General features: G+C 47.7%; 1 protein-coding gene across 2 annotated transcripts in view; it reads left to right on the top strand.

Moving 5' to 3' along the window:
- Positions 1 to 14217, top strand: part of LOC146811598 (integrin alpha-M-like) — a 500127-nt gene that overhangs the window by 257648 nt on the left and 228262 nt on the right. For both annotated transcript variants that reach the window (XM_085618578.1, XM_085618579.1), the window contains one exon: positions 6868 to 7008. In XM_085618578.1, coding sequence (XP_085474704.1) covers positions 6868 to 7008 — 141 coding nt within the window. The remainder of the gene's footprint in view (positions 1 to 6867; positions 7009 to 14217) is intronic.

Here is a 14217-nt window from a genome sequence, read left to right on the forward strand (position 1 = left end):
GTGCCTTCCGGCTCCACAGGTTAGGGAAAGCCCTCCATAGGTTTCCCCTTGATGGGTTCACCCTCTGCTCCAGTTTGCCTCCATTGATCCATGGATGGATCCACGCCAGCGCCGGTCATACCACCTCGAACTTCTGAGGTGCCGGTCCCAATGCCGGCGATGTTTCCATTCTCATCTCTGACTCTGACACAGAGATGGAAGGGTGTCGTCAGACATCGACTCCAGAGTCAACTGGTGCCATGCCTTCCAGGCCGGAGCCTGAACCCTATTCTTATGGACTGGGACTTGGGGAGGATTGGGAGGGACCAGTGGACCCTGAAGTATGCCAGCCTTAGAACCCAACATGGACTGGTTTGAGAATCATGGATGCCAGTCTTCCCCTATCTTGCCGACTTGGTGCTAAAGGAGGGCCCATCCCAGGCAGTCATCTCCCACCTCCAGACTGTGATGGACCTCCTGCACTTACTGAGGTTCAATATCAACGTGCCAAAGTCACACCTGACTCTCTCTCAGATGCTGCCTTTCATCTGAGCCTTTCTGAACATGGTGCAGCTTCGGGCTTATCCTCACAGATGGCGAGTTCGGAATATGCAGGTTATGATACCAATGATTCGGACTCTATCCTGTGTTTTGTGAGGCTGCTGCTCCTCATGGCCTCCTGTATCCTGCTCGCGATACATGCCTGTTGGCATTTGCGGGCTCTGCAGTTAGATCTGAAGTTCCAGTGGGTGCGGCTTCATGGGAATCTCTCTGACATGGTCCAGATCTCAGAGGGAACTGCAAAAGATCTGCAGTGGTGGCTGTGGGACCGTGACTGGGTCAGCAACAGGACCCTTGCCCTTTCCCCAACCAAAGATGACAGCATTGACCAACATGTCACTCTTGGGATGGAGTGGACATCTGGGAGAGGTGGAGATCAGAGACTTCTGGTTTCCGGCAGAATCCGGATTCCACCTCAATTTACTGGAAATCTGGGTGATCCAGATGGCATTGAATGTCTTTCTACCCTCCATACAGGGAAGGCTAAAGTAGGTCTTCATGGACAACACCACCTCCATGTGGTACTGCAACAAACAGGCCCATTTGGGGTTGTGGGTCCTTTCTCAAGAGGCCCTGTGCTTCTGGACATGGCTAAATTAGCAGGGAATATTCCTATTGGTTCAACAGCTGGCAGTCTCTCTGATTGCCAGGGTGGACAAACTCAGTCAAAGATGCCTAGTGGACTACAAATGGTGTCTCCGTCAGGAGGTGGTGCGAGGTCTCTTTCAAGGGCGGGGAGAGGCTTGATAAAATCTGTTCACCACCGCTGAGGACGTGCAATGTCTCCAGTTTTGCACACTGGAGTTTATTGAAGGCAGCTCTCGCTTGAAGATGCTTTTCGTCTCGAGTGGAACTCAGGCCTCCTGTATGCCTTTCTGCCCATGCCACTCCTGCCTAGTAGTATTCGCAAGAAAATCAAGAATGACCAGGCCCAAATCATCCTTATGGCTCCATGCTGGGTCCGGAAAGATTGTTATTCCGAACTGTTGAGCATGGCCATTGGTCCTCCGATCAGGCTGCCCCTTCAGGAGGATCTTCTGTCACAGCAGCAGGGGAGCATTCTCAACCCTAACCTGTCAACGCTCTGCCTTCTTGGGTAGAGATTTAGCAGCAAGTGTTGGCAGCTTTTGACCTTCTGCCCGAAGTCTGCGATGTCATCTTGGCAGCCAGGCGTCCCTCTACCAAGACATTATACAGCTGTATTGGTGCAAGTTTGTGGCATGGTGTGCAGAGACAGGCTGACCCTCATTCTGCTCCCCTCTCTCAGGTCCTTTTATTTATCCTTTCTCTTGCCCAGCAAGGCTCTGCTATGGGTACCTTAAAGGACTATCTTTCTACCATCTCAGCCTTTCTGTGGTTGTCAGATCAGCCTTCCCTGTCCAAATCCCCTGTTGTGAATAGTTTTTTGAAAGGTCTGCAACACATGTTTCCACCTACATCCTTCATCATGCCTCAGTGGGACCATAATCTAGTACTAACCGTTTTGATGTGCACTTTGAGCCACTGCACAACTGTCCTCTCAGGCTCCGTACCATCAAGACAGTTTCCTAGTGGCAGTAATATCTGTCATCTAAGCCTCCATGCTTGAGCATCTTCACAGACAAGCTGGTTCTTTGCACTAGAGCCTTCTTCCTGCCAAAAGTTGTCACTCCTTTTCCTGTAGGCCAGTCCATCATCATGCATACCTTTTACACTCTGCTACATCCCTCTAAGGAGGAGGAGCAACTCCACTGACTGAACCCAAAAAGAGCTTTGTCGCTCTACCTTGACCGAATAAAAGAGTTCCAAGTGGATGACCAACTCTTCATGTGGTATGCCAGAGTGAATAAGGGAAAGGCCATGCAGAAAAGAGCCATCTCCTAATGGATTATGCTCTGTATTAAAATCTGCTATGCACTGGCGGAGAAGCAACCTCCTGAGGTAATGCGTTCTGATTCCACCTGAGCCAAGGCTTTAATCACTGCATTAACATGTGGATATCTGGTCCTTGACATCTGTAAGGCAGCAACTGTGCCTCTCTGCACATGTTCAAACAACACTACTGCCTGGATGACCAGGCCTGTCGGATCGGATACTTTGTCCATTCGGTCCTGCAGGACTTTTTGGTGTGAAATTGTTGTGCATATCCACCTTCGGGGAGGTATTGCTTGGGTATCTAATCTAAGGTAAGGAATCTGCAGCTAGAAGTCTATTAGATGCACGTTGCTTACCTTCAGTAAAGTCTTATCTTGTAGAGATGCTATCTAGCTGCAGATCCCTTACCGACCTACCCATCGTCTTGCTCTGTGAACTGATTTCTAGGGAAAGGGCTGCTCCACTTTCAGGGCCCTAGTTTTCCACACCAGTGGTCATTGTTCCTCCTGGCTCTGCACTCCTGGCATGGAAAGTCGTGAATAGAAACTGATAGCAGCATGCTAGGGAGGCACCTATATATGCACTACACAGGTCACATTTAGGTGCAAATGATGCAGACGATGCCACGCCAAGCTATGCCACTTTCTGCCACGCAGGGGTACTGCTCATGAAGAGTTTCCAGATCCAGTCCAGCTCCTGGTGATAAATCCAAGGTGGGGAATCTGCGGCTAGATAGAGTCTCTACAGATAAGGAGATACTGAAAGTAAGCAACTTGTTCCTCTATATTGCTGTAAATATTACAATGGGGGGCCACTTTGAAAATAGATATTTTCTAATTCTGCCATTTAGAGGGTAAATTGGTGTTTTAACATTTCAGCTGAGAAAGGCATATTTCAATCTGGAGGGTTCTGTTGTTTGTGTTTGGTTTTAAACTAAGGCGTGGACACTCTATGTATGTCTTTTTAAAAAAAATGTTTTATATGAAGGAGAAAGGAATGGCCAGAAAAAGGTGGGAGAAGATGGCAAGACACCAGATATTTTTTTAATTTCCGGATAGGAAGGAGGAATCTAGTGACGGCAAAGAATCTGGGCCTTGTGGGAAGTGGTGATGAAGAACATTTTTAGGTTTAGCCTTAGACGGCGCACATGCTTTTGCTACGAGCTCTATTGTTCCTTAAAAAAATCGATAAAGAACTAGGGGGCATATTAACAAGCCAGGCGATACAATTATCGCCGATTTAGCGGCAGAAAACTGCCGCTAAAACGGCGATAATGGGCTTGATAATATGCTCTGTGGAATTCCAATTGAAACCCATGTTAAATGTGAAGGACATCTAACATGGGCTTCAATTGGAATTCCATAGAGCATATTATCAAGCCCATTATCGCCGTTTTAGCGGCAGTTTTCTGCCGCTAAAGCGGCGATAATTTTATCGCCTGGCTTGTTAATATGCCCCTTAGGGGCATATCAACAAGGGCTTTATCTCTGCTTTTTTGGCTTTAAAAGCCAAAAAAGCAGAGATAAAACTAGCACCCTATCAACAACAGGGTGCTAACATGCAAATTCACATGTTAGCATGCTTTTACTCTACGCTTCCCCTTGCATCTCTAATGAGATGCAAAGGGGGCGTTCCAGAGTAAAATAATAGGAGAAATGTCGCTAAGCCACATTTCTCCTATTATCAAGAATATCGCTAACCCTGTTAGAGATAAAAAAAAGCAGCGCTAACCGTGGTTAACGCTGCTTTTTTACGTCTGGTATTTTTCTGACTTAGCCATGATATCCTATGGAAGGAGGATATTATGGCTAAGTTTGTCTGTCCCTATCAACAAGCTAACATGAGATTATCGCTGGGTTTCCAGCGATAATCTCACGTTAGCCACTGAGCGTGAGGATTTTTATCGCTATTGAGATAAGCGTTGCTAATAGCACGCTATCTCAGCGATAAAAATCGACGCTAGCCGGCGATAATTATCCTAGCGCTAAGTGCGCTTAGCGATAATTATCGCCGGTTGTTGTTGATATGCCCCTCTGTGCCTAATGATAATTTACTATTGGTTGCCCTCCTTTCATTTCTTTGGTTTTCATTTATCAGTGACAGCAGCTACTTTCATTTTGCCAGTTGCTTCAGACATCTCAGAGTGCTTTGGGAGGATTTTGGTTTTACTTGTTCAATTAAGTGAGAAATATCACTGACGCAGCAAAGCGTCAGCTTCAGTGAGCCATGGTTTGTGCGATGCACGCTACTAAGCTGTGCTGTAATATTGCAGTTACTGGAATGTGTGATCCTGGCAGCTCTTCTGGCTTCGGAATGTCATTTCAATAACAATCTTGGATGGACTCAGAGCAAGAGTAGCAGCAAAACAAGGGAGTGCTGGAGACCAGGGTGGAGGTTGGTGCAGGGAAATTGGCTGAATGGATGCCACTATCAGGTCCTCACCCCCATTAAAATGTACATTTAATTTCGACCCTCATCGGGGCAAATGTACTAACTGTCATGCAACGCAGGACAGCAAGCACAGTTGCTGCACTGCATTGCGTGTAAGGGAGAGAGCAGAATTGCTCCATATTTTCAAACATATGAACCATTTCTGCTCTCTCCTTGCGCTGGTGCGCTCTGTGCATCCTAGCGCCAACACAGGCACTTTTGCATCAGAATGCAATGATGCCTGCATTATGGGCAGGATTGTTTTTGTGCAGGAAAGGACACCTTCCTGCACCCAAAAAATCCTTGGATGAATTTTCCCCTTTCTATGTATGCTGCAGAACACGTGGAAAGAGGAAATAACGAGGAGAAATAAAGATACATCATCTTGGAAGGTGTAGCATTTTGACGCATTCCCAGGTCTACAATTCTTTGTAAATCTGGACATGCACTAAAATTCAAGGGTGGATTCTTTGGAACGACAATGCTCCATCCATGGAACTCTTCCAAAGTTGAAATGTAACGTAGTACAGTTCAAGCAGCTGCCTTGCGTTACTTTTCTCTACAAGGTCATGCTAGGCCAAACAAATCAGGTCTTGCGTGGCTTTGTAAATATACTGCAGCACTTGTGTTGTCCTTGCATCATCTTTCGTGACGCAAGGACAACGCAAGGACAACGCAAAGGCTTCATAAATATGGACCTTAAGTTCTGGTACTTTTGTTTTTTCACCAAAATTCTATCATTTTTTCTGGAAATCTGAATCTTCAAGATACATGCCAGTGCTTACGTGGGAAAGTGCATAAGAAATGCATCCACACATTTGGCACTAGTCCACCACCCACTGGTGGGAATCGAGATTGCATTCGACTGTAAAGTCTAGGGGTCAGGAGCACATCAGTGTTATGTATCTCTCTCGCTCCCCTATACATTCTCTGTGTTCCCTCCATCTCACTTGTACAGTGGTCTACTTTGTAAAAGTGCTGGATGTGGCGATTTACTTGTCTTCTACGATGAAGTCATTTCTTAAGGCATATTGGGGCATATTATCAAGACAGGCGATACAATTATCTCCGCTTTGGCGGCAGAAAACTACCGCTAAAACGGCGATTATGAGCTTGATAATATGCTCTATGGAATTCCAATTGAAGCCCATGTTAAATGTGAAGGACGTCTAACATGGGCTTCAATTGGAATTCCATAGAGCATATTATCAAGCCCATTATCGCCGTTTTAGCAGCAGTTTTCTGCCGCTAAAGCGGCGATAATTTTATCATCTGTCTTGATAATATGCCCCATTGTTTTGTTTCAACCTACTTTCCGACTGGTCCAAAGCCCAGAAGTCTGCTTTCAAAGACATGCTGGATTTCACACCGCAACATGTTTTTCTAAAATATGCAGATTTCGCCGCAGATAATGGATTACGTGGCAAATGCGACAAATCCACAATTATGTGAAAAACAGCACAGCCACCCAATCGCAGAATTGCAGCAGCCCTGAACATACCATACGGTACAACATCATTAAAAAAAATGACATCAATAAGATGTTGCATAGGCGAGACCTATTGACTTTGCCGATGCTTGTTCTTTCTGGTCATGACTCCTCTCTCCCTGCAAAGCTCATCTGTCAAATCTGCCTACACGGTATTTATTATGGGGGTCCACTAACAGCATGCATTGTAGATGCGTAGCTCTCAAGGAGGGGGAGTTTTTTACTATGGCATTTCGGTTGACGTCCTAGAGATCCGTGTTACTGGTAGCTAGCCAGCTACCATTGTATGTGTGCCTTTGTTATGGTGCAGAAACAGACTGTGTTAGCTCTGGAAGGCAATATTGTGTAAATAGCCCAATTTAACAGCAAATGTGCCAACATAAACTGAAGATCGTTTTACCTGTTGTATGCACACCTATTTTTCTTCATTGTACCCTTTGTGTCCCTGTCCAACTGTCATGTGTGTGTTCGTTATACAGGATTGGGACTCCTGTGAAGCAAGGTGCACTTTATTACCTCATGCACTGAACTCTCTCACTCCCTCTGTGTTTCAGATTGGATCATACTTTGGAGCAGAGCTGTGCACTGTGGACCTTGACCGGGACTCCAACACAGATCTGGTTCTCATTGGCGCCCCAATGTACCACAGACCCACGACCGGGGGGCTTGTGCATGTCTGCCCCATATCACCAGAGGTAGGTCACTGGCACCAAAGTATATAGGGGGAATCCCCCTTTAAACTTTCAGCAGCAAAACGCGCCTGTCTGATAACACTGCCTCACGCAGTCAATAAAGGGTCATTGTTGGGAGGTATATTGATTGGCAAATTAACAAATAGAAGCATTGACAAAGCCAGTAGTGTTTGCTTTAATGTGCTCATCAGTAGCACATGCAATTACTGCCTAGTTGAGTCTGCAGAACAAGGGTACAGTAAAAAAACACAGGCTTCTACTAAATGTCCTCTTGACTTTGGACTCCTTTTTATTATTAAAACTTCTTTTTATTAAAAGAACAGTGCAGTCCATCAGTACAGACAATAGATAATAAGCAAACCCATGTTGGGCAATTACAGGAATGGAATATATATTCTTTCAATACATTGCTTCACTTCCCGGGTACAACGCAGGACCCTCCCACAGTCCCTCCACCCCAGCTCAACCCACCCACTCACCCACCCTCACTCCCTGTCCGATAGGCCTCCCAAGGGCTCCAGATTTTTTCCCATTTCTTGGGACAACCCCTGCTTTCGTATACGTGTTTTTCTCAGCTAGACAACACCAGTCCAGGTCCTTTTCCCAGTCGGTCAACCTCGGCACATTTGTTGCCCCCCATAGTCTTGCAATGTTTCGTTTGGCTATCACTGCTGCCAGTAGAAGCCAAGTCCTGGTGTGTGTGGGCCATCTGCCCTCCCCCACGACCCCCAGTAAGTGCCACCTAGCATCGAGTTGCACCTGCGACCAGCTACCTCAGACATCACTCCCGTTATTTCAGCCCGGAATTGTTGAATTTTTGTACATGCCCAAATAATGTGGAAGACCATGCTCATCTCCCCACAGCCAGGGCTGGACTGGGAACCAAAAACGGCCCTGGCAAGGTGCTCGCCTGCCCCCCCCCTCGCAGGAGGAGGTGGGGGGGTTGGGGGTACCGCCGAGCTCTTTGCCATGGCCAGTTTTTGGCTGATTTTGCTATGCTGCATAAACGGCCCTGTAACATAAACGGCCCCCAGGGGCCCAAAACTGGCCCCCACCCTTGTGGCGCACCGGGGATTGCCCGGTGCCCGCTATGGCCATTCCGGCCCTGCCCACAGCCCCTGACGCACAACCCCGTATCACATCTACCCAGTCTGCACTGGAGCGTCCCCAGAGCGTACGCCCTATGTAGTACTTGGATCTGGATTAGTCTAGACCTCGCGCGTATTGCCACTTACGTGGGACATTGAAGCACCTCTCGCTGGACTCCTTTTTATGAAACAGCAAAAAACCGCAGCATCATAAGTATATTATTTGGGGTTCATAAATCTAATAAACACAGAAACACGTTTTTAAGCAAGGAACATAAATAATACCATCCTTTAAGAGAGACACTGCAGGCAAGGCCTTGCCAAAACACTTTTAGAGCCACAATCCTCTATTCACAAATGTTTGAGAGGCAACACAAAGCTGGATTCACTGTGTTAATACAGTTTGAAGCTGATTGTAGAGTCCACACAGAACTTGTAAGATTCAAGTGTTCTTTAATCCACAATTCGGTACAACCACAGTCACAGCCAACGCGTTTCGCCCAAGCATGGGCTTCTTCAGGGCAGATGGTGTAAAACGATGACGCACAGAGGCTGTCGTGGAAGAAGGGTATCTTTTTATAAAGTATACCTTTCCATGTAATGGCATTGCAGCAATGGAAAGGCGTATGCAGGCATAAGTGAAGTTCTGAATATTCAAGGAATCCTGGTTATTCCGATTTCAGGTCTCGTGTGTAAACTCCTTTCCATGGGGGGCCTGTAGTGCCGTGGTATCCATCGTGTTGAGACGGTTGTTCACAAAACGCGTTGGCTGTGACTGTGGTTGTACCGAATTGTGGATTAAAGAACACTTGAATCTTACAAGTTCTGTGTGGACTCTACAATCAGCTTCAAACTGTATTAACACAGTGAATCCAGCTTTGTGTTGCCTCTCATACATTTGTGAATATATGTTTAATTTATGGTCTTTTAGGCAGCTGGCCATCTGAGGTGGGCAATACCCTCACTACTGTATAGTGACATGTCTAGGCAGTGCATTCACTTTTAACCTAGCTGCTTTTTTCTATAAAAGAGCCACAATCCTCTATGGAATAGCTGCATACGCTGAATCCTTTTAACAGAACCAAACACTTCTTTATCATTCTCACGTGAAAAATGCATTCCTTAACAGTACTAAGAACCTATCAAATACTCTTAGCTGCTTTTTCTCCCTTACTCTTTTTGCTCAAGTGACTGGTGCATAAGAACCCCCTAATATGGAAAGAATCTCAATTTTCCTGGTTAGTGTTCATTACACATAGGAAAGTAAAACTACGAATGTGGTTTTAGTGAACAGCGATAGGAAAATAGACAATGAGGGGATCATTGAGAAAATAATAAAAACACATCTTCAGGCCCACAATCCTCTCTTTGACAACTGCCGCAAAAAAAGTCGTTTGCACAATCCAAAACACATATTTTTCATTCTCCTGTAACAAACATTTTTCTTGATACAGTTAAGTATTAGAAACGGTTTTCAATTTTTAAGTTCAAATAAGTTTTATTGGCATTTAAACTCAGCAACACATTCATTACAAACTGTTTTGTAATAAGGTAAGTTAAAAAAGAAAAGACTGACTATCCCTCCCCCACCCTCACATATTTGTTCCTCCCCCTTAGAGCCTTCCCCGCTACCAAACCTACCACCGTCGCCTTAGTTCTCAGTATGACCTTAATCATGTCAACCACCCCCACCCCCCCCCCCCGACCACCCACTCATTATGGACTCCATAACTCATTCAGTGGCATGCAGATTGTTAAGTAGTAATCATCTAACTTGAATTTGTCATGAATCTTTAGTGCTCCAAACCTTTTGGGGCAAGAGAGATCCTTGTAATCGGTGCTGAAAAGTCTGGATGATGGCCCCATTGCTAAATTAGGTCCCTTTTTAGGTCTCGCCTGACCCAGCGCATGCGCTGGTCTGGCGAGACTTATTGAGAGGGCTCCAAAAAGTGCTACCAGGCCAGCCTAGAGCTACAGTGCATGTGCACGGGTGCGCGCGCCGCGCTTTACCGCGATTACTTTTACTTTTGCGGCCCCACGGCCACTTTGCATAGCCAATAGGTCTCGCTTTTGGGACCTTATAAGTATTTAGTTATGCAACTGTTGCATGGCTAAACACTTATAAGGTCCCAAAGGCGAGACCTATTGGCTATGCCAATGCTTGTTTCAACTTGTGCTGTTGTGGAGAGTATTTCCATACCCAGAATCCACCACAGGTTTTCCACCCATTTCTTTATTGCCAAAGAGTTGAGTCAGTGTCTAACCGCCTCTTTATCCAAAATATCTAGCTTGGCCCTCATAATTGGGAATTTGTAGAGTGTTTCAGTTTGCTGCGCCGTGGGCTGTCACGGCCCAGGTGGCAGCTGCTGGGCGTAGCAGGCACCGGGCTTTTCCTGGTGGGCTGGAATGGTGAGGGCAGATTTTGTTGCTGAAGGCCTATTTTTCAGCAGTGCTGCAATATCGGCCTCCCGCAGCAAAAGCAGCAGCAGCAGTGTTTCCCATCAGCACCCCCCTCTAAATCGCTCCCCAGGGACCGGTCGTGAACTTTAAAAGTGATCGGGCGTAAATACCTTCCCCGAATTAGACCGAGCAAAAGTGCAAGATAATTTACTTTAAGAGGGTTCGGGAGTGTTCTCACCTTTGAGAATACATTAATTTAAAAATCTGGCCTAGTTGGTGCATTTTCCAGCACATTTGTTTTTAAAAAGTGGTAAAAAAGCAGATTCTGAAGAGGCACTATTTATATATTCCAATACGTTTGGAGTGCACACAAGAGTTATGGAATACGCTTCATTTCTGGGTTTGGCAGTATGTCCCCAAGAATAGTTTTTAAAAGGATGAGTTCGATTAGGCATGGCTGAGACCATCCCCTTGACCAAACACATACTGACATAAACATATGTTATATGAATACTAAAGACACACATACCTGCACAGTCAAACACACACATATGCGCGCATAGATAAATTCAACCTTTGACTCCCCTCCTTACCCACTAGGTGACAGTAGTGACTGCGGCTCAGCACCTTTAGTTTACACAGATCTGTAGATTCACCCCTCATTCCCATGAACGTTCAGCGTTGAATGCTTCGAGACAAGGAACAAGGTCTATACACGTCTGAAGCCTGCAGCCAGGCCCTGCTTCAAACCACCGCAGACAGGCAACCCCATGCTGCGCACGGCTGGGTGTTGACCACAGGGCCTGGCCTGTGGTCAACCTCCCCGGAGACAGCCAACCCCATGCTGCGCACAATCTTTTGTTGGCTACTGCATGGGGTCGGGCACAGGGCCTGACTTGTAACCAGTCTGTGCATTCAACTCCCCGCAAGCAGCCATCCAGAGGCAGCCAATCCCACGCCACACACAGCCTTCGGTCGTGCCTGGGGCTGGCTTGCCCTTCAGCCACCCACCCCCCCCCCCCCGCTGCCAGCCAACCCCACACTGAGCATGGCCTTTGCATAAAGTAATATTTCATTACCATATGTTAATCCAACCCCCTCCCCCAACCATGGGCCCGGCCTCTGGCTGTGCACAGGGATGGGGATTGGCTGTAGGCCATGGACTGCAGCCAACCCCCTGTAAGCAGCCAACCCCACGCACACACAGTGACACAGTGTTCAGTCATGCATGGCAGGTGATTGGACACAGGGACTGCCCTGCCACCAGGACCAATGGCCAACCCTCTACAGGCATCCAACCCCACGCCGCACACATCCTTTGTTGTTCACTGTGTTGGGTTGGCCTTCAGGCCCCCGGTGAGCAATCCCCAGGGATCAAAACACATATATTAAGGAGAGGGGGCACGTAGCGTGCCTTCCTAAGCCTTATTAGGTCCTGGGGCCAAATACAGTGAAACAGGGGAGGGTACCAAGCCTTCTTGTGCCTCAGAGACCCTATCCCCCAGGGCCATATTTTAAGGGGAGGGACTGCGTGGCCCCCCCTACCCAAACCATATTAGGTCCCCGAGGACACCATCCCCCAAGAGTATTTCATATAAGGAGGTGGCTCGCGGTCCCCCACACTTAGCCTATTTATGCCCTATGGACCCGATACCTCGGGCTAAAATATGAATAAAAGGGGAGGGCGGCAGTTCAGCCCCTCTCCCTGAACCTATTTTGGTCCAGGGTACCCCATCCCCGCAGCCCTCATCAATTATGGGCGGGTGCCCCAGTGCCCACCTGGGGCACCCATCGACCAAAACGCTGGAGGTCGCTGACTAGAGCCATGGGGGCCCTGGGGGCAACCTGCTGGGTGCAGTGAACTGGCATTGCTCCTGCCCAGAGGGAATAGCTATCTATGCTTGCTCCCTGTTTCCTTCCCGCATCAGTGAGGGCAAGGAACCAGAACACAAGTCTGCTCCTAGACCGCAGGAGCATTTTTAAAGCTTCCTCCAGCTGGGAGCAGACTCATGGCCTGATTTAGATCTTGGCTGGACTGCGATGGAGTGGGCTTTTTTGGTGATCTTCTTGCCCGCCTACCTGCGGTCTGCCTGCTTATTTTAGATGCTGGAGTGCAATGGGCAAACAGATCTCCACTGTCCCGCTGACTCTGCCAGGACTTCGCTTCCCACCCCTTCGGCGGTCTGGGCTGCAATGGGCGGCTTTGGGACTCCAGCCAGAATTCCACCCATCAGTATTTGGTTGTGGCTTCTTTCGAAGGGAATTCCGATGGGAATCCCTCCTACTTCCAGTCAGCTGAAAGGGACGAAAAGGGGTGAAAACTCACCTTTTTATGGGATACAGGCTGTGGTTTCCTATTCTTCAACTTCGTCCAGGACTCCCTAGTCCTGGATGAACAGGCATCCCGTTTTTACGGACTCAAAGGTAAGTGTACGTGGTGTCTGTGGGTATACAGTGCATGGTGAGTGAATGTTGGTGGGGTGCAGTGCAGAATGTACAACATGGAGTCACTACAAATAACCTACATACACATATGGACACATACACAACATATATGTATTATATGTAAAAAATCAAATGTCTCTTACCTGTCTCCCCACCACCACGGTTGCCCCCCATCTTCACTCCACCAAACAAACAGCGCCAGCCGAAGGGTAACATCCAAATTGGCTAGATGGGACCTCGCCATAAGGACAGTGATGGAGGGCGAGTCGCCAGCACCGAAGACCACCACCGCAGCGGTCTTCTGTGTTTTGCGTATACACCTAAATATGGCTGGCAGGACTCCATCAACCTGACAGAGTACTGGTGCCTGCCGCCGTGGTGGGCTGGAGGTCGGACCGCCAAGATCAAAATGATGCCCTTGAAGTTTACTTCCATTTGACGGGAGATTTATCAATGCTCCCACGAGAAGAGAGCAAACACATTTCCCTGAAACTACTGCGTCCTTGGGGGTGGGCTTCCCGGGACACAGTTATTGAGTCAGCCCTGGGGAATGGAGTTTCTAGGGCCATTAAAGGCTCACGGAGGGGGGTCGTGATGCTGCCCCCTTTATAAAAAAAATAATCGACCCCAGTGGATGGGCTTCCTTGGGCCTTTGAAGGCTCAGGCAGGGGGACCACGCAGCCCCCTTAGTACATATTTTGGCACCAGGAAATTGGCTCCATGGGGCTTATGACGGCTCAGGGAGGTCGGACGTGTGCCCCCTCTCATTAATTAAAGAATGTGGTCCTGAGAGATGGGGTCCATGCGGCCTTTGGAAGCTCAAGGAGTTTGACATTTTAGCCCGGGGGAATGGGCTTGCTGGGGCCTATAATGGCTCAGTGAGATTGGCCACGCACCCCCTCTTTATGGAATGTGGCCCCATAGGATGGGCTCCCTAGGGCCTATAATAGCTCTGGGATGGGGAGGCCATGCACCCCATCCCTTAATTGAAGAATGCTGCCCTGCGATCCAACAGTAGTCGTGCGAGAGATCTGCAAAAATTGCTAATTTTTATGTAAAAAAATGTTTTTGTTGCTCCTTGTGCGTACCTTTAGATCCCCTACAGAGCCTCGGGCAGGGTTTCCCTACCATGCCTCCTTATGTTTTTTTTTTTTTTACTTCAGAGCAGGGGACTAAGTCCCAGAGTCCTGTATTGGCTGCCAGCATCATTTTTCTCATGTTGCTGGCAGCCAATCAAAGCGCTTTCTCCGGCGGGAGTCTGACTCCCACAGGAACAAAT

The sequence above is a fragment of the Triturus cristatus genome, chromosome 7 (assembly GCF_964204655.1).
Source record: "Triturus cristatus chromosome 7, aTriCri1.1, whole genome shotgun sequence".
Lineage (NCBI taxonomy): Eukaryota > Metazoa > Chordata > Amphibia > Caudata > Salamandridae > Triturus > Triturus cristatus.